The 25,815-nt window shown below is 47.6% G+C and overlaps 1 protein-coding gene across 1 annotated transcript in view; it reads right to left on the bottom strand.

Moving 5' to 3' along the window:
- Positions 1–9,612: 9,612 nt before the first annotated feature.
- Positions 9,613–25,815, bottom strand: part of LOC139365240 (rab11 family-interacting protein 4A-like) — an 89,121-nt gene continuing 72,918 nt past the window's right edge. Inside the window, 9 exon segments of the mRNA XM_071102742.1 lie at positions 9,613–9,767; positions 13,500–13,643; positions 14,472–14,615; positions 15,036–15,173; positions 15,630–15,711; positions 17,366–17,506; positions 18,211–18,314; positions 19,251–19,356; positions 21,754–21,789. Coding sequence (XP_070958843.1) covers positions 9,645–9,767; positions 13,500–13,643; positions 14,472–14,615; positions 15,036–15,173; positions 15,630–15,711; positions 17,366–17,506; positions 18,211–18,314; positions 19,251–19,356; positions 21,754–21,789 — 1,018 coding nt within the window. The 3' untranslated portion in view covers positions 9,613–9,644.

The raw sequence follows: 25,815 nt of genomic DNA, 5'->3' as shown, positions 1-25,815 counted from the left end.
CTTCAAACAGACCCCTACTTAGCACATTCTAGAACAGAACTATTACATCAGCTGTTCCCTTCAAACAGACCCCTACTTAGCACATTCTAGAACAGAACTATTACATCAGCTGTTCCCTTCAAACAGACCCCTACTTAGCACATTCTAGAACAGAACTATTACATCAGCTGTTCCCTTCAAACAGACCCCTACTTAGCACATTCTAGAACAGAACTATTACATCAGCTGTTCCCTTCAAACAGACCCCTACTTAGCACATTCTAGAACAGAACTATTACATCAGCTGTTCCCTTCAAACAGACCCCTACTTAGCACATTCTAGAACAGAACTATTACATCAGCTGTTCCCTTCAAACAGACCCCTACTTAGCACATTCTAGAACAGAACTATTACATCAGCTGTTCCCTTCAAACAGACCCCTACTTAGCACATTCTAGAACAGAACTATTACATCAGCTGTTCCCTTCAAACAGACCCCTACTTAGCACATTCTAGAACAGAACTATTACATCAGCTGTTCCCTTCAAACAGACCCCTACTTAGCACATTCTAGAACAGAACTATTACATCAGCTGTTCCCTTCAAACAGACCCCTACTTAGCACATTCTAGAACAGAACTATTACATCAGCTGTTCCCTTCAAACAGACCCCTACTTAGCACATTCTAGAACAGAACTATTACATCAGCTGTTCCCTTCAAACAGACCCCTACTTAGCACATTCTAGAACAGAACTATTACATCAGCTGTTCCCTTCAAACAGACCCCTACTTAGCACATTCTAGAACAGAACTATTACATCAGCTGTTCCCTTCAAACAGACCCCTACTTAGCACATTCTAGAACAGAACTATTACATCAGCTGTTCCCTTCAAACAGACCCCTACTTAGCACATTCTAGAACAGAACTATTACATCAGCTGTTCCCTTCAAACAGACCCCTACTTAGCACATTCTAGAACAGAACTATTACATCAGCTGTTCCCTTCAAACAGACCCCTACTTAGCACATTCTAGAACAGAACTATTACATCAGCTGTTCCCTTCAAACAGACCCCTACTTAGCACATTCTAGAACAGAACTATTACATCAGCTGTTCCCTTCAAACAGACCCCTACTTAACACATTCTAGAACAGAACTATTACATCAGCTGTTTCCTTCAAACAGACCCCTACTTAGCACATTCTAGAACAGAACTATTACATCAGCTGTTCCCTTCAAACAGACCCCTACTTAGCACATTCTAGAACAGAACTATTACATCAGCTGTTCCCTTCAAACAGACCCCTACTTAGCACATTCTAGAACAGAACTATTACATCAGCTGTTCCCTTCAAACAGACCCCTACTTAGCACATTCTAGAACAGAACTATTACATCAGCTGTTCCCTTCAAACAGACCCCTACTTAGCACATTCTAGAACAGAACTATTACATCAGCTGTTCCCTTCAAACAGACCCCTACTTAGCACATTCTAGAACAGAACTATTACATCAGCTGTTCCCTTCAAACAGACCCCTACTTAGCACATTCTAGAACAGAACTATTACATCAGCTGTTCCCTTCAAACAGACCCCTACTTAGCACATTCTAGAACAGAACTATTACATCAGCTGTTCCCTTCAAACAGACCCCTACTTAGCACATTCTAGAACAGAACTATTACATCAGCTGTTCCCTTCAAACAGACCCCTACTTAGCACATTCTAGAACAGAACTATTACATCAGCTGTTCCCTTCAAACAGACCCCTACTTAGCACATTCTAGAACAGAACTATTACATCAGCTGTTCCCTTCAAACAGACCCCTACTTAGCACATTCTAGAACAGAACTATTACATCAGCTGTTCCCTTCAAACAGACCCCTACTTAGCACATTCTAGAACAGAACTATTACATCAGCTGTTCCCTTCAAACAGACCCCTACTTAGCACATTCTAGAACAGAACTATTACATCAGCTGTTCCCTTCAAACAGACCCCTACTTAGCACATTCTAGAACAGAACTATTACATCAGCTGTTCCCTTCAAACAGACCCCTACTTAGCACATTCTAGAACAGAACTATTACATCAGCTGTTCCCTTCAAACAGACCCCTACTTAGCACATTCTAGAACAGAACTATTACATCAGCTGTTCCCTTCAAACAGACCCCTACTTAGCACATTCTAGAACAGAACTATTACATCAGCTGTTCCCTTCAAACAGACCCCTACTTAGCACATTCTAGAACAGAACTATTACATCAGCTGTTCCCTTCAAACAGACACCTACTTAGCACATTCTAGAACAGAACTATTACATCAGCTGTTCCCTTCAAACAGACACCTACTTAGCACATTCTAGAACAGAACTATTACATCAGCTGTTCCCTTCAAACAGACCCCTACTTAGCACATTCTAGAACAGAACTATTACATCAGCTGTTCCCTTCAAACAGACCCCTACTTAGCACATTCTAGAACAGAACTATTACATCAGCTGTTCCCTTCAAACAGACACCTACTTAGCACATTCTAGAACAGAACTATTACATCAGCTGTTCCCTTCAAACAGACCCCTACTTAGCACATTCTAGAACAGAACTATTACATCAGCTGTTCCCTTCAAACAGACACCTACTTAGCACATTCTAGAACAGAACTATTACATCAGCTGTTCCCTTCAAACAGACCCCTACTTAGCACATTCTAGAACAGAACTATTACATCAGCTGTTCCCTTCAAACAGACCCCTACTTAGCACATTCTAGAACAGAACTATTACATCAGCTGTTCCCTTCAAACAGACCCCTACTTAGCACATTCTAGAACAGAACTATTACATCAGCTGTTCCCTTCAAACAGACCCCTACTTAGCACATTCTAGAACAGAACTATTACATCAGCTGTTCCCTTCAAACAGACCCCTACTTAGCACATTCTAGAACAGAACTATTACATCAGCTGTTCCCTTCAAACAGACCCCTACTTAGCACATTCTAGAACAGAACCATTACATCAGCTGTTCCCTTCAAACAGACCCCTACTTAGCACATTCTAGAACAGAACTATTACATCAGCTGTTCCCTTCAAACAGACACCTACTTAGCACATTCTAGAACAGAACTATTACATCAGCTGTTCCCTTCAAACAGACCCCTACTTAGCACATTCTAGAACAGAACTATTACATCAGCTGTTCCCTTCAAACAGACCCCTACTTAGCACATTCTAGAACAGAACTATTACATCAGCTGTTCCCTTCAAACAGACCCCTACTTAGCACATTCTAGAACAGAACTATTACATCAGCTGTTCCCTTCAAACAGACCCCTACTTAGCACATTCTAGAACAGAACTATTACATCAGCTGTTCCCTTCAAACAGACCCCTACTTAGCACATTCTAGAACAGAACTATTACATCAGCTGTTCCCTTCAAACAGACCCCTACTTAGCACATTCTAGAACAGAACTATTACATCAGCTGTTCCCTTCAAACAGACCCCTAGTAAGCACATTCTAGAACAGAACTATTACATCAGCTGTTCCCTTCAAACAGACCCCTACTTAGCACATTCTAAAACATGGGGAGGTTAGATAATGAACCCTCCCTACAATAAAACATGGGGAGGTTAGATAATGAACCCTCCCTACAATAAAACATGGGGAGGTTAGATAATGAACCCTCCCTACAATAAAACATGGGGGAGGTTAGATAATGAACCCTCCCTACAATAAAACATGGGGGAGGTTGGATAATGAACCCTCCCCTCCCTACAATAAAACATGGGGGAGGTTAGATAATGAACCCTCCCCTCCCTACAAAAAAACATGGGGGAGGTTAGATAATGAACCCTCCCCTCCCTACAAAAAACATGGGGGAGGTTAGATAATGAACCCTCCCTACAATAAAACATGGGGAGGTTAGATAATGAACCCTCCCTACAACAAAACATGGGGAGGTTAGATAATGAACCCTCCCTACAATAAAACATTAGGAGGTTAGATAATGAACCCTTCCCCCCCTACAATAAAACATGGGGAGGTTAGATAATGAACCCTCCCTACAATAAAACATGGGGGAGGTTAGATAATGAACCCTTCCCCCCCTACAATAAAACATGGGGAGGTTAGATAATGAACCCTCCACTCCCTACAATAAAACATGGGGAGGTTAGATAATGAACCCTTCCTACAATAAAACATGGGGAGGTTAGATAATGAACCCTCCCCTCCCTACAATAAAACATGGTGGAGGTTAGATAATGAACCCTTCCTACAATAAAACATGGGGAGGTTAGATAATGAACCCTCCCTACAATAAAACATGGGGGAGGTTAGATAATGAACCCTTCCCCCCCTACAATAAAACATGGGGAGGTTAGATAATGAACCCTCCCTACAATAAAACATGGGGGAGGTTAGATAATGAACCCTTCCCCCCCTACAATAAAACATGGGGAGGTTAGATAATGAACCCTTCCTACAATAAAACATGGGGAGGTTAGATAATGAACCCTCCTTACAATAAAACATGGGGAGGTTAGATAATGAACCCTCCACTCCCTACAATAAAACATGGGGAGGTTAGATAATGAACCCTCCCTACAAAAAAACATGGGGAGGTTAGATAATGAACCCTCCCTACAATAAAACATGGGGAGGTTAGATAATGAACCCTCCCTACAATAAAACATGGGGAGGTTAGATAATGAACCCTTCCAACAATAAAACATGGGGGAGGTTAGATAATGAACCCTCCCTACAATAAAACATGGGGGAGGTTAGATAATGATCCCTCCCTACAATAAAACATGGGGAGGTTAGATAATGAACCCTCCCTACAATAAAACATGGGGAGGTTAGATAATGAACCCTTCCTACAATAAAACATGGGGGAGGTTAGATAATGAACCCTCCCTACAATAAAACATGGGGAGGTTAGATAATGAACCCTCCCCCCCTACAATAAAACATGGGGGAGGTTAGATAATGAACCCTCCCTACAATAAAACATGGGGAGGTTAGATAATGATCCCTCCCTACAATAAAACACGGGGGAGGTTAGATAATGAACCCTCCCCTCCCTACAATAAAACATGGGGAGGATAGATAATGAACCCTCCCTACAATAAAACATGGGGAGGTTAGATAATGAACCCTCCCTACAATAAAACATGGGGAGGTTAGATAATGAACCCTCCCTACAATAAAACATGGGGAGGTTAGATAATGAACCCTCCCCCCCTACAATAAAACATGGGGGAGGTTAGATAATGAACCCTCCACTCCCTACAATAAAACATGGGGAGGTTAGATAATGAACCCTCCCCTCCCTACAATAAAACATGGGGAGGTTAGATAATGAATCCTCCCTACAATAAAACATGGGGAGGTTAGATAATGAACCCTCCCTACAATAAAACATGGGGAGGTTAGATAATGAACCCTCCCCTCCCTACAATAAAACATGGGGAGGTTAGATAATGAACCCTCCCCTCCCTACAATAAAACATGGGGAGGTTAGATAATGAACCCTCCCCTCCCTACAATAAAACATGGGGAGGTTAGATAATGAACCCTCCCTACAATAAAACATGGGGGAGGTTAGATAATGAACCCTCCCCCCCTACAATAAAACATGGGGGAGGTTAGATAATGAACCCTCCACTCCCTACAATAAAACATGGGGAGGTTAGATAATGAACCCTCCCCTCCCTACAATAAAACATGGGGAGGTTAGATAATGAACCCTCCACTCCCTACAATAAAACATGGGGAGGTTAGATAATGAACCCTCCCCACAATAAAACATGGGGGAGGTTAGATAATGAACCCTCCCTACAATAAAACATGGGGGAGGTTAGATAATGATCCCTTTCCCCCCTACAATAAAACATGGGGGAGGTTAGATAATGAACCCTCCACTCCCTACAATAAAACATGGGGAGGTTAGATAATGAACCCCCCCTACAATAAAACATGGGGGAGGTTAGATAATGATCCCTTCCCCCCCTACAATAAAACACAGGGGAGGTTAGATAATGGTAGCCTAGTGGTTAGAGCGTTGGACTAGTAACCAGAAGGTTGCAAGTTCAAACCCCCGAGCTGACAAGGTCGTTCTGCCCCTGAACAAGGCAGTGTTCCTAGGCCGTCATTGAAAACAAGAATTTGTTCTTAAATGACTTGCCTAGTTAAATAAAGGTAAATAAACATTGATATAAAAATGTTATATTACACTGCCTATGAGTTTTATAGGAACTAATTCTCTGCTGATTTAGTAATGAGACATGTTGTTACATAAACCATTTCCAACATCCATCTCATAACATGTAGCATTCATAAAAACAGGCCTACATTTCACTTAAATAAGACATTGTAAAGTGTAATAAAAACCACACTAGAGCCACTCAGTCCTTGGTCATGCCAAAGCAAATTCATTTTATTTACATTTTCAAGTTTGTACAACATCCTATAAGTCCCTGTCAGACCTACAGTACATGATCAGAACAACATCAGCGATCTTTAGCGTGAGGTGAACACATCACGATATCTCCATCTAAAGCCTGTTCAAATACCTCACAGATGCATCCTCCCATCCTCGAAGTCCTCACGGATCTGACAATGTTAAGACCGGTGTAAACATGATGGCGAACATGCATTCACTTAATCCAATCCCTTCCTAACCAGTGATTATATTACCTCAAGGAGAAGACGATGGTAGGATGCATCGTTAAAGTACTCAAATCAGGGCCAGAGATTCACAGTATTCAACCATGGGATTTTTTTTCAAGCCTTGGCTGTTTTCAGTCACACAGAGTTAGAATGATTCTAATTCTCTAGTTCCAGACTCAGCCTATAGATGTTGTTTACCAGTCCAATGATCGTCATCCTGTAAGTAAACACAGTCGCTACGACAACGTCATTAACATGTTCTATACATTTCCAGGTCACACAGAATATCATCTCTAGGATAGAACTCCTTTTTTTTTTTTACTGTATAAAATACTAGTTATTAAGGTTGGATGAGTCAGTGGCACATCAATACAAACTGTAACTAGATCCTGTAGAAACTTTACAACGTATGAAAAATGCTACGACAACGTTGTTGGGAAAGCAAACTGATATAAAAAGCTCGCGATGACCAACGGACAAACTGAAAAAACATGACGAGAAAAATAACCTCAATCTAATGGTGACACCTCATTGCTCATTTACAAAAGGCACAAAGAAAAACAAGAAACTGAATAAGAGATAAGAAACCATGAAAAACCATGAGAAACCCATGAGAAACCATGAGAAAACCATGAGAAACCATGATAACCCATGAGAACCCATGAGAAACCCATGAGAAACCCATGAGAAACCCATGAGAAACCATGAGAACCCATGAGAAACCCATGAGAAACCATGAAAAAACATGAGAAACCCATGAGAAACCCATGAGAAACCCATGAGAAACCCATGAGAAAACCATGAGAACCCATGAGAACCCATGAGAAACCCATGAGAAACCATGAAAAAACATGAGAAACCCATGAGAAACCCATGAGAAAACCATGAGAACCCATGAGAACCCATGAGAAACCCATGAGAAACCATGAAAAAACATGAGAAACCTATGAGAAACCATGAGAAACCATGAAAAAACATGAGAAACCCATGAGAAACCATGAGAACCCATGAGAAACCATGAGAAACCCATGAGAAACCATGAGAACCCATGAGAAACCATGAGAAACCCATGAGAAACCATGAAAAAACATAAGAAACCCATGAGAAACCATGAAAAAACATGAGAAACCATGAAAAAACATGAGAAACCCATGAGAACCCATGAGAAACCATGAGAAACCATGAGAAACCCATGAGAAACCATGAGGAACCCATGAGAACCCATGAGAACCCATGAGAAACCCATGAGAAACCATGAGAAACCCATGCGAAACCATGAGAACCCATGAGAACCCATGAGAACCCATGAGAAACCCATGAGAAACCCATGAGAAACCATGAAAAACCCATGAGAAAACAGCTCATTAGTATAATTTGTGCAACGAAGCAAAACTAGTGTTAGTGTGACATCACACCGACTGTCTACACAGACTCTTCTTTAGAGACACAGTTATTAACGAGGTGAAATCAATGACCTGAAGTCGTGGCTATCTATCCATCTACAGTACAGTGAATTCAACAAGCTACTGTGGTGTGTGTGTGTGTGTGGCACAGTACAATCATGACATACACAGAAAAGAGCTCTCTCAATCTATAGGTATTACAGAACCTATACACTCTATATATGAGCTGCCCCCCCCCTTACATACACCCTAGATCCAGGGATTATCGTCATGGCGATTCATTGATTATAGTGACTACCATGTTGTTCTTCATAAATGGACAGATCTCACCCCCAATGCTCTGACATCTCCTCACCCTCATTGCAGTCTGATCAAAAGACCGTCCGAACGTCCCCAACGTTTATCATTTTATAGATCTGTATGAAAAATAAACATTTAACCTTTATAGACATTGTCCTAACAACTCATGGCACTTATTCTCTTAGGAGGCAAATCCTAACTTCCACGTAGGTAACATTTTCACCTCGTCTGCCATGTACATCTTGGCATGACTGAGTGAACATTTGGACTTCAGTGGAACGTTAGGTTTCTCCCCCTTAAATAACTACCACCTTGATACCTCTCGTTGGCCTTTCTCTCGGTCCTGGGTGGGGTCGTGTTCACTATAGGGCACACCGTAGCAAAAACGTTTTGCAACGTAAAACATCAAACATTTTGTTCTTATTGGACAAGTTCAGGTAGGTACTTGTACCGTTCGACTCAGTTTCAAAACAATGTATCCCTATTGAACAGGACCCTATGTTTTCAGTGTAGAATTACATGAGGACCGTAATACAATGGGTTCACCTACTACGCTCATCTTCTACAGCAACACATAACTCTGTGCACAGTGGTTATACACTACTACATAGCACAACAAGCTGGTTCTACTCTTAGTATTACCTACACTGTCTATGCATCCCCAATGGCACCCTAAACCCTATGGGCGCTGGTCCAATGTAGTGCACTGTATAGGGAATAGGGTATAATTGGGCCCTGGTCCAAAGTAGTGCACTATATAGGGAACAGGGTATCATTGGGCCCTGGTCCAAAGTAGTGCACAGGGAGTCATTATTATTAACACTTTGTTCACTATGCATCGTTAAGCCTATAAACAACAGCAAATATTCCCATTGTTAAATCAGTAATAAATGATTGTAGGCTAATGGACAGTCATCCTGGAGCTCGTGAACCCAGAGAGAGAGTGTGTGTGTCAACCTAACTTAGAATAATTATCAGCATCATAAAGTAAACACCATCATAATACTGCTAGTCTCCAGATAGTGTCATTCAATACCACAGTTTTTCTTCTTGGCAACATAATAACAGTTCATCATTGGTGGGATAGAGAAAGGAGGCGGGACATCTAACAGTTGATTGACAGATAGAGTAGACGGCGAGTTTCAGCTGTAAACCACAGACAGCTGTCAGTTGTTTTGAGTGTCAGTTGTTTTAAGTTCTGTCCCATCCCCAGGCGTGGAAGTGTGTGTGTGTGTGTGTGTGCGCGTGTGAGTGTGAGTGTGTGTGTGTGTGTGTGTTTAACTGTTACTCTTGATCTCCAGGATAGAGGGGTTGTGGTCCAGAATGGCCAGGATGATTTTATCCATATACTGTCTCAGACGTAGGTTAACACACTCCTGTTCCTTCAGAGCATCCACCAACTAGAGGAGACGAGGGAGGAGGAGGACAGGAGGGAGAGGGAGGGGGAGGGGGGAGGGAGGGAGGGAGGGAGGGAGGGAGGGAGAGGGGGAGGGAGAGGGGGAGGGAGGGAGGGAGGAGGACAGGAGGGAGAGGGAGGGAACGGGGAGAGGGAGAGAACGGGGAGAGGGAGAGAGGGAGGGAGGGAGGGAGGGAGGGAGGGAGGGAGGGAGAGGGAGGGAGGGAGGGAACGGGGAGAGGGAGAGGGAGGGAGGGAGGAGGACAGGAGGGAGAGGGAGGGAACGGGGAGAGGGAGAGAACGGGGAGAGGGAGAGGGAGGGAGGGAGGGAGGGAGGGAGGGAGGGAGGGAGGGGGGGGGAGGGAGGGAGGGAGGGAGGAGGACAGGAGGGAGAGGGAGGGAACGGGGAGAGGGAGAGAACGGGGAGAGGGAGAGGGAGGGAGGGAGGGAGGGAGGGAGGGAGGGAGGGAGGGAGGGAGGGAGGGAGGGAGGGAACGGGGAGAGGGAGAGGGAGGGAGGGAGAGGGAGAGGGAGGGAACGGGGAGAGGGAGAGGGAGGAGGACAGGAGGGAGAGGGAGGGAACGGGGAGAGGGAGGGAGGGAGAGGGAGGAGGACAGGAGGGAGAGGCAGGGAACGGGGAGAGGGAGGGAGAGAGGACAGGGACAGGAGGAAGAGGGAGGGACCGGGGAGAGGGAGAGGGAGGGAGGGAGGGAGGGAGAGGGAGGAGGACAGGAGGGAGAGGGAGGGAACGGGGAGAATGAGAGGGAGGGAGGGAGGGAGGAAGACAGGAGGGAGAGGGAGGGAACGGGGAGAATGAGAGGGAGGGAGGGAGGAGGACAGGAGGGAGAGGGAGGGAACGGGGAGAGGGAGGGAATGGGGAGAGGTAGGAGGACAGGAGGGAGAGGGAGGGAACGGGGAGAGGGAGGGAATGGGGAGAGGGAGGGAATGGGGAGAGGGAGGGAGAGAGGACAGGGACAGGAGGAAGAGGGAGGGACCGGGGAGAGGGAGGGAGGGAGAGGGAGGAGGACAGGAGGGAGAGGGAGGGAACGGGGAGATTGAGAGGGAGGGAGGGAGGAGGACAGGAGGGAGAGGGAGGGAACGGGGAGAGGGAGGAGGACAGGAGGGAGGGAGGGTGGGAGGGAGGGAGAGAGGGTAGGAAGGGGTAGAGAGAGAGCGTGAGAGAATGTCAATCAAAAGATAGAGATTTTTTTTAAACAAATAAAATTACATTTGACACAAAGTGACTAACATGAGCCTGTAGCTCAACTGTCCCCTCTCCTGATGATTTCTGTATGTCACTCTACTCCACTCTACTCTATTTAACCCCACTCTACTCTACCCCACTCAACTCTACTCTACCCCACTCTACTCTACTCTACTCTACCCCACTCTACTCTACTCTACTCTACCCCACTCTACCCTACCCCACCCCACCCCACTAACATGAGCCTGTAGCTCAACTGTCCCCTCTCCTGATGATTTCTGTATGTCACTCTACTCCACTCTACTCTACTCAACCCCACTCTACTCTACCCCACTCAACTCTACTCTACCCCACTCTACTCTACTCTACCCCACTCTACTCTACTCTACTCTACCCCACTCTACCCTACCCCACCCCACCCCACTAACATGAGCCTGTAGCTCAACTGTCCCCTCTCCTGATGATTTCTGTATGTCACTCTACTCCACTCTACTCTACTCAACCCCACTCTACTCTACCCCACTCAACTCTACTCTACCCCACTCTACTCTACTCTACTCTACCCCACTCTACTCTACTCTACTCTACCCTACCCCACCCCACCCCACTAACATGAGCCTGTAGCTCAACTGTCCCCTCTCCTGATGATTTCTGTATGTCACTCTACTCCACTCTACTCTACTCAACCCCACTCTACTCTACCCCACTCAACTCTACTCTACCCCACTCTACTCTACTCTACCCCACTCTACTCTACTCTACTCTACCCCACTCTACCCTACCCCACCCCACCCCACTAACATGAGCCTGTAGCTCAACTGTCCCCTCTCCTGATGATTTCTGTATGTCACTCTACTCCACTCTACTCTACTCAACCCCACTCTACTCTACCCCACTCAACTCTACTCTACCCCACTCTACTCTACCCCACTCTACTCTACTCTACCCCACTCTACCCTACCCCACCCCACCCCACTAACATGAGCCTGTAGCTCAACTGTCCCCTCTCCTGATGATTTCTGTATGTCACTCTACTCCACTCTACTCTACTCAACCCCACTCTACTCTACCCCACTCAACTCTACTCTACCCCACTCAACTCTACTCTACCCCACTCTACTCTACTCTACTCTACCCCACTCTACCCTACCCCACCCCACCCCACTAACATGAGCCTGTAGCTCAACTGTCCCCTCTCCTGATGATTTCTGTATGTCACTCTACTCCACTCTACTCTACTCAACCCCACTCTACTCTACCCCACTCAACTCTACTCTACCCCACTCTACTCTACTCTACTCTACCCCACTCTACTCTACTCTACTCTACCCCACTCTACCCTACCCCACCCCACCCCACTAACATGAGCCTGTAGCTCAACTGTCCCCTCTCCTGATGATTTCTGTATGTCACTCTACTCCACTCTACTCTACTCAACCCCACTCTACTCTACCCCACTCAACTCTACTCTACCCCACTCTACTCTACTCTACCCCACTCTACTCTACTCTACTCTACCCCACTCTACCCTACCCCACCCCACTAACATGAGCCTGTAGCTCAACTGTCCCCTCTCCTGATGATTTCTGTATGTCACTCTACTCCACTCTACTCTACTCAACCCCACTCTACTCTACCCCACTCAACTCTACTCTACCCCACTCTACTCTACTCTACTCTACCCCACTCTACTCTACTCTACTCTACCCCACTCTACCCTACCCCACCCCACCCCACTAACATGAGCCTGTAGCTCAACTGTCCCCTCTCCTGATGATTTCTGTATGTCACTCTACTCCACTCTACTCTACTCAACCCCACTCTACTCTACCCCACTCAACTCTACTCTACCCCACTCTACTCCACTCAACTCTACTCTACCCCACTCTACTCTACCCCACTCAACTCTACTCTACCCCACTCAACTCTACTCTACCCCACTCAACTCTACTCTACCCCACTCAACTCTACTCTACCCCACTCTACTCTACTCTACCCCACTCTACTCTACTCTACCCCACTCTACCCTACTCCACTCCACTCTACCCCACCCCACCCCACTCTACTCTACCCCACTCTACTCTACCCCACTCTACCCTACTCAACTCTACCCCACTCCACTCTACCCCACCCCACTCTACCCCACCCCACTCTACCCCACTCTACTCTACCCCACTCTACTCTACTCCACTCTACCCTACCCCACTCTACCCTACCCCACTCTACCCCACCCCACTCCACCCCACTCTACCCTACCCCACCCCACTCTACCCTACCCCACCCCACTCTACCCTACCCCACTCTACCCTACCCCACTCTACCCCACCCCACTCTACCCCACCCCACCTCACTCTACCCTACCCCACTCTACCCCACCCCACCTCACTCTACCCTACCCCACTCTACCCTACCCCACTCTACCCTACCCCACTCTACCCCACCCCACTCTACCCCACCCCACCTCACTCTACCCTACCCCACTCTACCCTACCCCACCCCACTCTATCCCACCCCACAGTCAGACCCTCTCACCTCGTCCCTAGAAGCGTTGTCGATCTCAGCAGCCAGTGACTGGGCCTTGGTGTGGCAGGCAAACAGGTTCTTAGCTTCATACAGACTCAGACTGAGGATCTGACTGTTCAGGTCATCGTTCTGGTCCCGCAGCTTAAAGTTCTCCTGTAGGGTGGAGAGAGAGGGAGAGGGGGTGGAGAGAGAGGGAGAGGGGGGAGGGGGTGGAGAGACAGGAAGGAAGGAAGGAGGGTAGAGAGAGAGAGAGGGGAGGAGGGTGGGAGGGAAGAGGGAGGAGGGGAGAGGGAGGAGGGAAGAGGGTAGAAAGAGGGAGGGAGGGAGGGTTGAAGGAAGAGGGTGGGGAGAGGGAGGAGGGTGGAAAGGGGGAGGGTGGGGGGGGAGGGAAGAGGGAAGAGGGAGGAGGGCAGAGAGAAGAGGGAGGAGGGAAGAGGGAAGAGGGAAGAGGGAAGAGGGAGGAGGGAAGAGGGAGGAGTAGGAGGGAAGAGGGAGGAGGGAAGAGGGAAGAGGGAGGAGGGAAGAGGGAGGAGGGAAGAGGGAGGAGGGAGGAGGGAAGAGGGAGGAGGGAAGAGGGAGGAGGGAGGAGGGAGGAGGGAGGAGGGAAGAGGGAAGAGGGAAGAGGGAAGAGGGAAGAGGGAAGAGGGAGGAGGGAGAAAATGTTTCTAATATTGAGTTTCACCTCCTTTTGCCCTCAGAACAGCCCCAATTCGTCTGGGTTTTGTGTATGTCTCTTTCTGTGTGTGTACACGTTCAGAGTGTGTGTGTGTGTACACGTTCAGCGTGTGCGTGTGTGTACACGTTCAGCGTGTGCGTGTGTGTGTGTGTCTATGTGTGTGTGTGTGTCTATGTGTGTGTGTGTGTCTATGTGTGTGTGTGTGTGTGTGTGTGTCTATGTGTGTGTGTGTCTGTGTGCGTGCGTGTGTGTCCGTGTCTATGTGTGTGTGTGTGTGTGTGTGTCTATGTCTGTGTGAGCCTCACCTGTTTGAGTCTCTTGACCTCATGCTCCATCTCTATTTCCCGTGTCTTGGCGTTGTATTCTGATAGCCCCGCCCCCTGCCCCGCCTCTGAACCCAGCTTAAACAGCTGCAGGTGCTCCAACTCCCTACGCAGGTCCTCTATCAACTACAAAGATGGAGGGGGGGGGGGGCAGAGGGGGGGAGGGAGGGAAGGGGAGAGAGGGAGGGAGAGATGGAGGGGGACAGAGGGAGGGACAGAGAGGGAGGGGGAGAGAGAGGGAGCGACAGAGGGAGGGAGGGACAGACAGAGGGAGGGACAGAGGGAGGGAGAGACAGAGGGAGGGACAGAGAGGGAGGGGGAGAGAGGGAGGGACAGAGAGGGAGGGGGAGAGAGGGAGGGGGAGACAGAGGGAGGGACAGACAGAGGGAGGGAGAGTTTGTCTGTCACATCAATGTAGTTTCCTAGGTGGTTAGAAGTTAAAATATAGAAGATGGTGAATTTGGTCACTAAAGCAGTTGAGTGCAATAGGAACGAATGGAGGAAAATATAGTGTGTGTGTGTGTGTGTGTGTGTGTGTGTCCGTACCTCTTGCATGGCCTCTCTCTCCTTCTGGAATTCATGTCTGTTCTGCCACAGCTTGTCCATCATCTTCCTGTAGAGGTCCATCTCATCCTTCAGCCTCAGACTGGTGTCCTCTAACCGGTCTGTCATACGCTGCTTCTCCTGGGAGAGGGAGAGGGGAGAGAGAGAGAGATGGGGGAGAGAGGGAGATGGGGGAGAGGGGAGAGAGAGAGATGGGGGAGAGAGAGAGAGAGGGGAGATGGGGGAGAGGGGAGAGAGAGGGAGATGGGGGAGAGAGGGAGATGGGGGAGAGAGAGAGAGAGGGGAGATGGGGGAGAGGGGAGAGAGGGAGATGGGGGAGAGAGGGAGATGGGGGAGAGGGGAGAGAGAGGGAGATGGGGGAAGAGTTATCCATTGACAGACAGGCAGATAGACAGGCAGATAGACAGGCAGACAGGCAGACAGACAGGCAGATAGACAGACAGACAGGCAGACAGGCAGACAGACAGGCAGACAGACAGGCAGACAGGCAGACAGGCAGATAGACAGGCAGATAGACAGGCAGATAGACAGGCAGATAGACAGGCAGATAGACAGGCAGACTTTATGACCACCCACCTGGTCTAGTTTCTCAGTCTGAGACTTCAGTTTACACACGTTCAGTTTCATCTCCCCATTCTCCTCCTCCAGCTGCTGAACTCTATAGAGAAAACAGTTACCCAGATATCTACCATTTCTATTACCAATTTACAGCTGTTCGTTACTAAGGTGTTCCTGTGCGTTACTAAGGTGTTCCTGTGCGTTACTAAGGTGTTCCTGTGCGTTACTAAGGTGTTCCTGTGCGTTACTAAGGTGTTCCTGTGCGTTACTAAGGTGTTCCTGTGCGTTACTAAGGTGTTCCTGTGCGTTACTAAGGTGTTCCTGTTCGTTACTAAGGTGTTCCTGTGCGTTACTAAGGTGTTCCTGTGCGTTACTAAGGTGTTCCTGTTCGTTACTAAGGTGTTCCTGTGCGTTACTAAGGTGTTCCTGTACGTTACTAAGGTGTTCCTGTGCGTTACTAAGGTGTTCCTGTGCATTACTAAGGTGTTCCTGTTCATTTCTAAGGTGTTCCTGTTCGTTACTAAGGTGTTCCTGTGCGTTACTAAGGTGTTCCTGTGCATTTCTAAGGTGTTCCTGTGCGTTACTAAGGTGTTCCTGTGCGTTTCTAAGGTGTTCCTGTGCGTTACTAAGGTGGTGTTCCTGTGCGTTACTAAGGTGGTGTTCCTGTGCATTACTAAGGTGGTGTTCCTGTGCGTTACTAAGGTGGTGACACCTGTGCGTTACTAAGGTGGTGACACCTGTGCGTTACTAAGGTGGTGTTCCTGTGCGTTACTAAGATGGTGTTCCTGTGCGTTACTAAGGTGGTGTTCCTGTGCGTTACTAAGGTGATGTTCCTGTGCGTTACTAAGGTGGTGTTCCTGTGCGTTACTAAGGTGTTCCTGTGCGTTACTAAGGTGTTCCTGTGCGTTACTAAGGTGTTCCTGTGCGTTACTAAGGTGTTCCTGTGCATTACTAAGGTGGTGTTCCTGTGCGTTACTAAGGTGTTCCTGTGCGTTACTAAGGTGTTCCTGTGCGTTACTAAGGTGGTGTTCCTGTGCGTTACTAAGGTGGTGTTCCTGTGCGTTACTAAGGTGGTGTTCCTGTGCGTTACTAAGGTGGTGTTCTTGTGCGTTACTAAGGTGGTGACACCTGTACGTTACTAAGGTGGTGTTCCTGTGTGTTCCTAAGGTGGTGTTCCTGTGCGTTACTAAGATGGTGACACCTGTGCGTTACTAAGGTGGTGTTCCTGTGCGTTACTATGGTGGTGTTCCTGTGCGTTACTAAGATGGTGACACCTGTGCGTTACTAAGGTGGTGTTCCTGTGCGTTACTAAGGTGGTGTTCCTGTGCGTTACTAAGGTGGTGTTCCTGTGCGTTACTAAGGTGGTGTTCCTGTGCGTTACTAAGGTGGTGTTCCTGTGCGTTACTAAGGTGGTGTTCCTGTGCGTTACTAAGGTGGTGTTCCTGTGTGTTCCTAAGGTGGTGTTCCTGTGCGTTACTAAGATGGTGACACCTGTGCGTTACTAAGGTGGTGTTCCTGTGCGTTACTATGGTGGTGTTCCTGTGCGTTACTAAGATGGTGTGTTCCTGTGCGTTACTAAGGTGGTGTTCCTGTGCGTTACTAAGGTGGTGTTCCTGTGCGTTACTAAGGTGGTGACATCTGTGCGTTACTAAGGTGGTGTTCCTGTGTGTTCCTAAGGTGCGCTTCATTTCGCTTGGACTTTTGGGACTATTTCATTGGTTCCGTTGTACCAGACAAAACTCAAGAGTGTGTACCTGTTACTGAGCAGCTCTATGTCCGTGTTCTTGTCTCTCTCCATCTTGCAGTAGGTCTCTCTGTGTCTATGTGTCTCTTCCTCCAGGGTCTGATCTGCTCTGCTCTCCTGATCCTTCAGCTGCTCCTCCAGCTCATGAACCCTGGGAGACAGAGAGACGCACAACATCGTCATTACACGAGTGTAATCGATATCAATGACAAGTCTTAAAAAAAACAGAGCGGCCGCGATTCAATCAGAGGCAAGTTGTCACCACTATCAACAACGCACCGTTTTAAAAAGGACATTTCCCTTGACGTTAGCAGAGATGGAATTTTACGATAAACACTGCAGCTGTCAAGCTCAAGTCTAAATGAGCTTTAATGTTTACACTCATGTTATCTGATATTTAAAGGACTTCTGTCTAAATTAGCTTTAAATGTTTACACTCATGTTATCTGATATTTAAAGTACTTCTGTGTATTTGAGTACTGCATTTTCAAAGACACAGCCCAAAAACAAGTACTTCTATTTGAGTACTTATTGTAAAAAACGAAATAGTCCTGCAAAATTGTATTTCAAATACTAAAATACACCAACTTAAATACACTCCTATGCATTTAACCCAGATATTTGAAAATAGTATTTGAAATAAGTATCTGAAAATTCTACCAAATACTTTCCAAGTGTATTTCCAAATACATTACAATACTGAAAATATATCTGAATACTTGCTTTAAATTTATGTGAAAGTAATTGAGATATTCGAATATATATATATATATTTTTTTTTTTGAATATATTTATTTATATATTTGATACTGTAGTATTTGAACATAAGTCTGGTGTGTATACAGTATATCTCACCTGTGTACTAGCTGTGTGTTGCCCTGTTTGAGTTTACACTTGAGGTCTCCATTAGCCAGACTGTCATTCTCCAGCTCGGTCACCTTCTTCTCCAGGTAACTCACCTGAGGACAGACACATAGGTTCAGGTGAGACCAAAGAAACGGGACCCGATGCCTCCCGAATCAGCCAAGGAGTGGATTTGGGGTAAAGCCCTGTGGTAGTCTAGTGTCCTGTCCAGGGGGTAAAGTCCTGTGGTAGTCTAGTGTCCTGTCCAGGGGGTAAAGCCCTGTGGTAGTCTAGTGTCCTGTCCAGGGGGTAAAGCTCTGTGGTAGTCTAGTGTCATGTCTAGGGGGTAAAGCCCTGTGGTAGTCTAGTGTCCTGTCCAGGGGGTAAAGCCCTGTGGTAGTCTAGTGTCCTGTCCAGGGGGTAAAGCTCTGTGGTAGTCTAGTGTCCTGTCCAGGGGGTAAAGCTCTGTGGTAGTCTAGTGTCCTGTCCAGGGGGTAAAGCCCTGTGGTAGTCTAGTGTCATGTCTAGGGGGTAAAGCCCTGTGGTAGTCTAGTGTCCTGTCCAGGGGGTAAAGCCCTGTGGTAGTCTAGTGTCCTGTCCAGGGGGTAAAGCTCTGTGGTAGTCTAGTGTCCTGTCCAGGGGGTAAAGCTCTGTGGTAGTCTAGTGTCCTGTCCAGGGGGTAAAGCCCTGTGGTAGTCTAGTGTCATGTCTAGGGGGTAAAGCCCTGTGGTAGTCTAGTGTCCTGTCCAGGGGGTAAAGCCCTGTGGTAGTCTAGTGTCCTGTCCAGGGGGTAAAGCCCTGTGATAGTCTAGTGTCCTGTCCAGGGGGTAAAGCCCTGTGGTAGTCTAGTGTCCTGTCCAGGGGGTAAAGCCCTGTGGTAGTCCAGTATCCTGTCCAGGGGGTAAAGCCCTGTGGTAGTCTAGTGTCCTGTCCAGGGGGTAAAGCCCTGTGGTAGTCTAGTGTCCTGTCCAGGGGGTAAAGCCCTGTGTGTGTGTGTGTGTGTGTGTGTGTGTGTGTGTGTGTGTGTGTGTGTCTGTACAGTGTGTGTTTACCTTCTCAGTAATGTCCACATCACAAGAGTCGATGGAGTCTCTGAACAGGTCCTCTGTGCTTCCCTGACTGCTGCTAAAAGCACTGTGGTTGTGTTGGAACAACTGACTGTAGAGGAGAGGAGAGGAGAGGAGAGGAGAGGAGAGGAGAGGAGAGGAGAGGAGAGGAGAGGAGGAGGAAGACAGGAGAGGAGAGGAGAGGAGAGGGGGAGGAGGAGGAGGAAGAGAGGAGTGGAGAGGAGAGGAGAGGGGGAGGAGGAGGAGGAAGAGAGGAGTGGAGAGGAGAGGAGAGGAGAGGAGGAAGAGAGGAGAGGGGAGGAGGAAGAGGAAGAGAGGAGAGGGGAGGAGGAGAGGAGAGGATAGGAGAGGAGAGGAGGAGGAAGAGAGGAGTGGAGAGGAGAGGGGAGGAGGAGGAGGAAGAGAGGAGAGGAGAGGAGAGGAGGAGGAAGAGAGGAGTGGAGAGGAGAGGAGGAGGAGAGGAGGAGGAGAGGAGAGGAGAGGAGGAGGAAAAAGATGAGGAGGAGAGGAGGAGAGGAGGAGAGGAGGAGGAAGAGAGGAGAGGATAGGAGAGGAGGAGGAAGAGAGGAGTGGAGAGGAGAGGAGAGGGGAGGAGGAGGAGAGGAGGAGGAGGAGGAAGAGGAGGAGGAGGAGGAGGAGAGGAGAGGGGAGGAGGCGGAGGAGAGGAGAGGAGAGGAGAGGAGAGGAGAGGAGAGGAGGAGAGGAGATGAGAGGAGGAGAGGAGATGAGAGGAGAAGGAAGAAGATGAGGAGGAGAGGAGAGGAGAGAGAGGAGGAGGAGAGGAGGAGGAAGAAGAGAGGAGAGGAGGAGGAGGAGGAAGAGAGGAGAGGAGGAGGAGAGGAGAGAAGGAGGAGATGAGGAGAGGAGGAGGAGAGGAAGAGAGGAGAGGAGGAGAGGAAGAGAGGAGGAGGAAAGGAGGAGGAAGAGAGGAGGAAGAGAGGATGAAGAGGAGAGGAGGAGGAAGAGAGGAGAGTAGAGGAGGAAGAGAGGAGAGGAGGAAGAGAGGAGAGGAGGATGAGGAAGAGGAGAGGAGAGGAGGAGAGGAGGATGAAGAGAGGAGAGGAGGATGAAGAGAGGAGAGGAGGATGAAGAGAGGAGGAGGAGGAGGGGAGGAGGAGGAAGAGAGGAGGAGGATGAGGGGAGGAGGAGGAAGAGAGGAGGAGGAAGAGAGGAGGAGGAGGAGGAAGAGAGGAGGAGGAGGAGGAAGAGAGGAGAGGGAAGAAGGAGGAAAGGGGGAGGAGGAGAGGAGACGGGGAGGAGGAGAGGAGATGAGGAGGAAGAGAGGAGAAGGGAGGCGAGGAGGAAAATAGGAGAAAGAGAGTAGAAAGGTGAGGAAGGAGGGGGAGGAGGAGAGGAAAAAGATGAAGAGGTGGGTAATTAACTTTTTTTTTGTGTGATTAATTTTTTATATAAAAAATTTCCCAAAGTGTAAGAGGGAGATAAGAGACTAAAACAACAGAACACCTGATCCATCAGTACAGTACAGTCCCTCCCTCTACCAACCACCTGATCCATCAGATAACCCCAGTACAGTCCCTCCCTCTACCAGCCACCTGATCCATCAGCTAACCCCAGTACAGTCCATCCCTCTACCAGCCACCTGATCCATCAGATAACCCCAGTACAGTCCCTCCCTCTACCAGCCACCTGATCCATCAGATAACCCCAGTACAGTCCCTCCCTCTACCAGCCACCTGATCCATCAGATAACCCCAGTACAGTCCATCCCTCTACCAGCCACCTGATCCATCAGATAACCCCAGTACAGTCCCTCCCTCTACCAGCCACCTGATCCATCAGATAACCCCAGTACAGTCCCTCCCTCTACCAGCCACCTGAGCCATCAGATAACCCCAGTACACCTGATCCATCAGTACAGTACAGTCCCTCCCTCTACCAGCCACCTGATCCATCAGATAACCCCAGTACACCTGATCCATCAATACAGTACAGTCCCTCCCTCTACCAGCCACCTGATCCATCAGATAACCCCAGTACACCTGATCCATCAGTACAGTACAGTCCCTCCCTCTACCAGCCACCTGATCCATCAGATAACCCCAGTACACCTGATCCATCAGTACAATACAGTCCCTCCCTCTACCAGCCACCTGATCCATCAGATAACCCCAGTACACCTGATCCATCAGTACAGTACAGTCCCTCCCTCTACCAGCCACCTGATCCATCAGATAACCCCAGTACACCTGATCCATCAGTACAGTCCCTCCCTCTACCAGCCACCTGATCCATCAGTACAGTCCCTCTCCCTCTACCAGCCACCTGATCCATCAGATAACCCCAGTAGACCTGATCCATCAGTACAGTCCCTCCCTCTACCAGCCACCTGATCCATCAGTACAGTCCCTCCCTCTACCAGCCACCTGATCCATCAGTACAGTCCCTCCCTCTACCAGCCACCTGATCCATCAGTACAGTCCCTCTCCCTCCTCCTTTCTGTTGTAAAAAGATGATCTCAGTAACTTACCGTCCAAAGGCAGTGCTGGATATCTTTCTGTTGGGGCTGTAAAAAGATAAACAGGACAATCACAAATGTTATTGTATAGGATTGGTTTATAACAGGGCATGGAATAGGGTTGGTTTATAACACAGGGCATGGAATAGGGTTGGTTTATAACACAGGGTATGGTATAGGGTTGGATTATAACACAGGGCATGGTATAGGGTTGGTGAATAACACAGGGTATGGTATAGGGTTGGATTATAACACAGGGCATGGTATAGGGTTGGTGAATAACACAGGGTATGGTATAGGGTTGGATTATAACACAGGGCATGGTATAGGGTTGGTGAATAACACAGGGTATGGTATAGGGTTGGATTATAACACAGGGCATGGTAGAGGGTTGGATTATAACACAGGGCATGGTATAGGGTTGGTTTATAACACAGGGTATGGTATAGGGTTGGTGAATAACAGGGCATGGTATAGGGTTGGTTTATAACAGGGCATGGAATAGGGTTGGTGAATAACAGGGCATGGAATAGGGTTGGTTTATAACACAGGGTATGGTATAGGGTTGGTTTATAACACAGGGCATGGTATAGGGTTGGTTTATAACACAAGGTATGGTATAGGGTTGGTTTATAACACAGGGTATGGTATAGGGTTGGTTTATAACATAGGGCATGGTATAGGGTTGGTTTATAACACAGGGCATGGTAGAGGGTTGGATTATAACACAGGGCATGGTAGAGGGTTGGATTATAACACAGGGCATGGTAGAGGGTTGGTTTATAACACAGGGCATGGTATAGGGTCGGTTTATAATAGGGCATGGTATAGGATTGGTTTATAACAGTGCATGGTATAGGGTTGGTTTATAACACAGGGCTTGGAATAGGGTTGGATTATAACACAGGGCATGGAATAGGGTTGGTTTATGACACAGGGCATGGTAAAGGGTTGGTTTATAACACAGGGCATGGTATAGGGTTGGTTTATAACACAGGGCTTGGAATAGGGTTGGTTTATAACACAGGGCATGGAATAGGGTTGGTTTATGACACAGGGTATGATTTAGGGTTGGTTTATGACACAGGGCATGGAATAGGGTTGGTTTATAACACAAGGCATGTTATAGGGTTGGTTTATAACAGGGCATGGAATAGGGTTGGTGAATAACAGGGCATGGTATAGGGTTGGTTTATAACACAGGGTATGGTATAGGGTTGGTTTATAACACAGGGCATGGTATAGGGTTGGTTTATAACACAGGGTATGGTATAGGGTTGGTTTATAACACAGGGTATGGTATAGGGTTGGTTTATAACACAGGGTATGGTATAGGGTTGGCTTATAACACAGGGTATGGTATAGGGTTGGTTTATAACACAGGGTATGGTATAGGGTTGGTGAATAACAGGGCATGGTATAGGGTTGGTTTATAACAGGGCATGGAATAGGGTTGGTGAATAACACAGGGCATGGAATAGGGTTGGTGAATAACACAGGGCATGGTATAGGGTTGGTTTATAACACAGGGCATGGTATAGGGTTGGTTTATAACACAGGGCATGGTATAGGGTTGGTTTATAACAGGGTATGGTATAGGGTTGGTGAATAACAGGGTATGGTATAGGGTTGGTTTATAACAGGACATGGAATAGGGTTGGTGAATAACACAGGGCATGGAATAGGGTTGGTGAATAACACAGGGCATGGTATAGGGTTGGTTTATAACACAGGGCATGGTATAGGGTTGGTTTATAACACAGGGCATTGTATAGGGTTGGTTTATAACACAGGGTATGGTATAGGGTTGGTGAATAACAGGGCATGGTATTGGGTTGGTTTATAACAGGGCATGGAATAGGGTTGGTGAATAACAGGGCATGGAATAGGGTTGGTGAATAACACAGGGCATGGTATAGGGTTGGTTTATAACAGGGCATGGAATAGGGTTGGTGAATAACAGGGCATGGTATAGGGTTGGTTTATAACACAGGGTATGGTATAGGGTTGGTTTATAACACAGGGCATGGTATAGGGTTGGTTTATAACACAGGGCATGGTATAGAGTTGGTTTATAACACAGGGCATGGTATAGGGTTGGTTTATAACACAGGGCATGGTATAGGGTTGGTTTATAACACAGGGCATGGTAAAGGGTTGGTTTATAACACAGGGCATGTTATAGGGTTGGTTTATAACACAGGGCATGTTATAGGGTTGGTTTATAACAGGGCATGTTATAGGGTTGGTTTATAACAGGGCATGTTATAGGGTTGGTTTATAACAGGGCATGTTATAGGGTTGGTTTATAACAGGGCATGTTATAGGGTTGGTTTATAACACAGGTCATGAATTAGGGTTGGTTTATAACAGGGCATGTTATAGGGTTGGTTTATAACACAGGGCACGGTATAGGGTTGGTCTTATAGTAAGAACAGGGCTGAGTGGGACTGGGAGCCGAAGAAGAGCATGGACCAGGGTTAAGACAGGTATAGAAGCCTGGCTGGTGAACGGGGTCAAGGTGGAGCAGGGTTAGAAGCCTGGCTGGTGAACGGGGTCAGGGTGGAGCAGGGTTAGGACAGGTTTAGAAGCCTGGCTGGTGAACGGGGTCAGGGTGGAGCAGGGTCAGGACACGTTTAGAAGCCTGGCTGGTGAACGGGGTCAGGGTGGAGCAGGGTTAGGACAGGTTTAGAAGCCTGGCTGGTGAACTGGGTCAGGGTCGGAAGTTACGTCAGTGCCAGACAGGGATTAGTAAGGTAGATTAGATAACAAGAGGAAGGCTGTGGTGACATCAGGGAGAACCACGCTATATATATAGATCACCTGAGTAATGTCCTGGGCTGTCCTGGGCTAGGATCCTATTAGAACCTGACCTGCTTTTACATAACACACACACAGCCTGCCAGGCATGAACGCCCTGAGACACAGATGTCTCACACACACACTCCCTGAGACACAGATGTCTCACACACACTGACACACACACTCCCTGAGACACAGATCAGCTTTACACTCATTACTGTGTTATAGCATCCTCAAGTAAAAGACATGGTGTGTGTGTGTGTGTGTGTGTGTGTGTGTGTGTGTGTGTGTGGTAACCATAGCTAAACTAACCAGCATCTTAAGAGAGTCTCACACACCACATCTCATCTCAAATGGAGTGTAACCATAGAAACACAACACACAGGAACAGAGAGAGACATCCCATCTAGCCTGACCTCTACCTGGTCGTCAACAACATGGTGTGACTGTGGTACAAATGGCACCCTATTCCCTACAGAGCCCTAATGGCGTGGTCTAAAGTAGTGCACTATACAGAGCCCTAATGGCGTGGTCTAAAGTAGTGCACTATACAGAGCCCTAATAGCGTGGTCTAAAGTAGTGCACTATACAGAGCCCTAACGGCCTGGTCTAAAGTAGTGCACTATACAGAGCCCTAATGGCCTGGTCTAAAGTAGTGCACTATACAGAGCCCTATGGGCCTGGTCTAAAGTAGTGCACTATACAGAGCCCTATGGGCCTGGTCTAAAGTAGTGCACTATACAGAGCCCTATGGGCCTGGTCTAAAGTAGTGCACTATACAGAGCCCTATGGGCCTGGTCTAAAGTAGTGCACTATACAGAGCCCTATGGGCCTGGTCTAAAGTAGTGCACTATACAGAGCCCTATGGGCCTGGTCTAAAGTAGTGCACTATACAGAGCCCTATGGGCCTGGTCTAAAGTAGTGCACTATACAGAGCCATATGGGCCTGGTCTAAAGTAGTGCACTATACAGAGCCCTATGGGCCTGGTCTAAAGTAGTGCACTATACAGAGCCCTATGGGCCTGGTCTAAAGTAGTGCACTATACAGAGCCCTATGGGCCTGGTCTAAAGTAGTGCACTATACAGAGCCCTATGGGCCTGGTCTAAAGTAGTGCACTATACAGAGCCATATGGGCCTGGTCTAAAGTAGTGCACTATACAGAGCCCTATGGGCCTGGTCTAAAGTAGTGCACTATACAGAGCCCTATGGGCCTGGTCTAAAGTAGTGCACTATACAGAGCCCTATGGGCCTGGTCTAAAGTAGTGCACTAT

This window comes from Oncorhynchus clarkii, chromosome 13, assembly GCF_045791955.1.
Source record: "Oncorhynchus clarkii lewisi isolate Uvic-CL-2024 chromosome 13, UVic_Ocla_1.0, whole genome shotgun sequence".
In the NCBI taxonomy this organism is placed as follows: domain Eukaryota; kingdom Metazoa; phylum Chordata; class Actinopteri; order Salmoniformes; family Salmonidae; genus Oncorhynchus; species Oncorhynchus clarkii.
The sequence above is the reverse complement of the archived record's forward strand: the minus strand, read 5'-3'. Positions and strand labels throughout refer to the sequence as shown.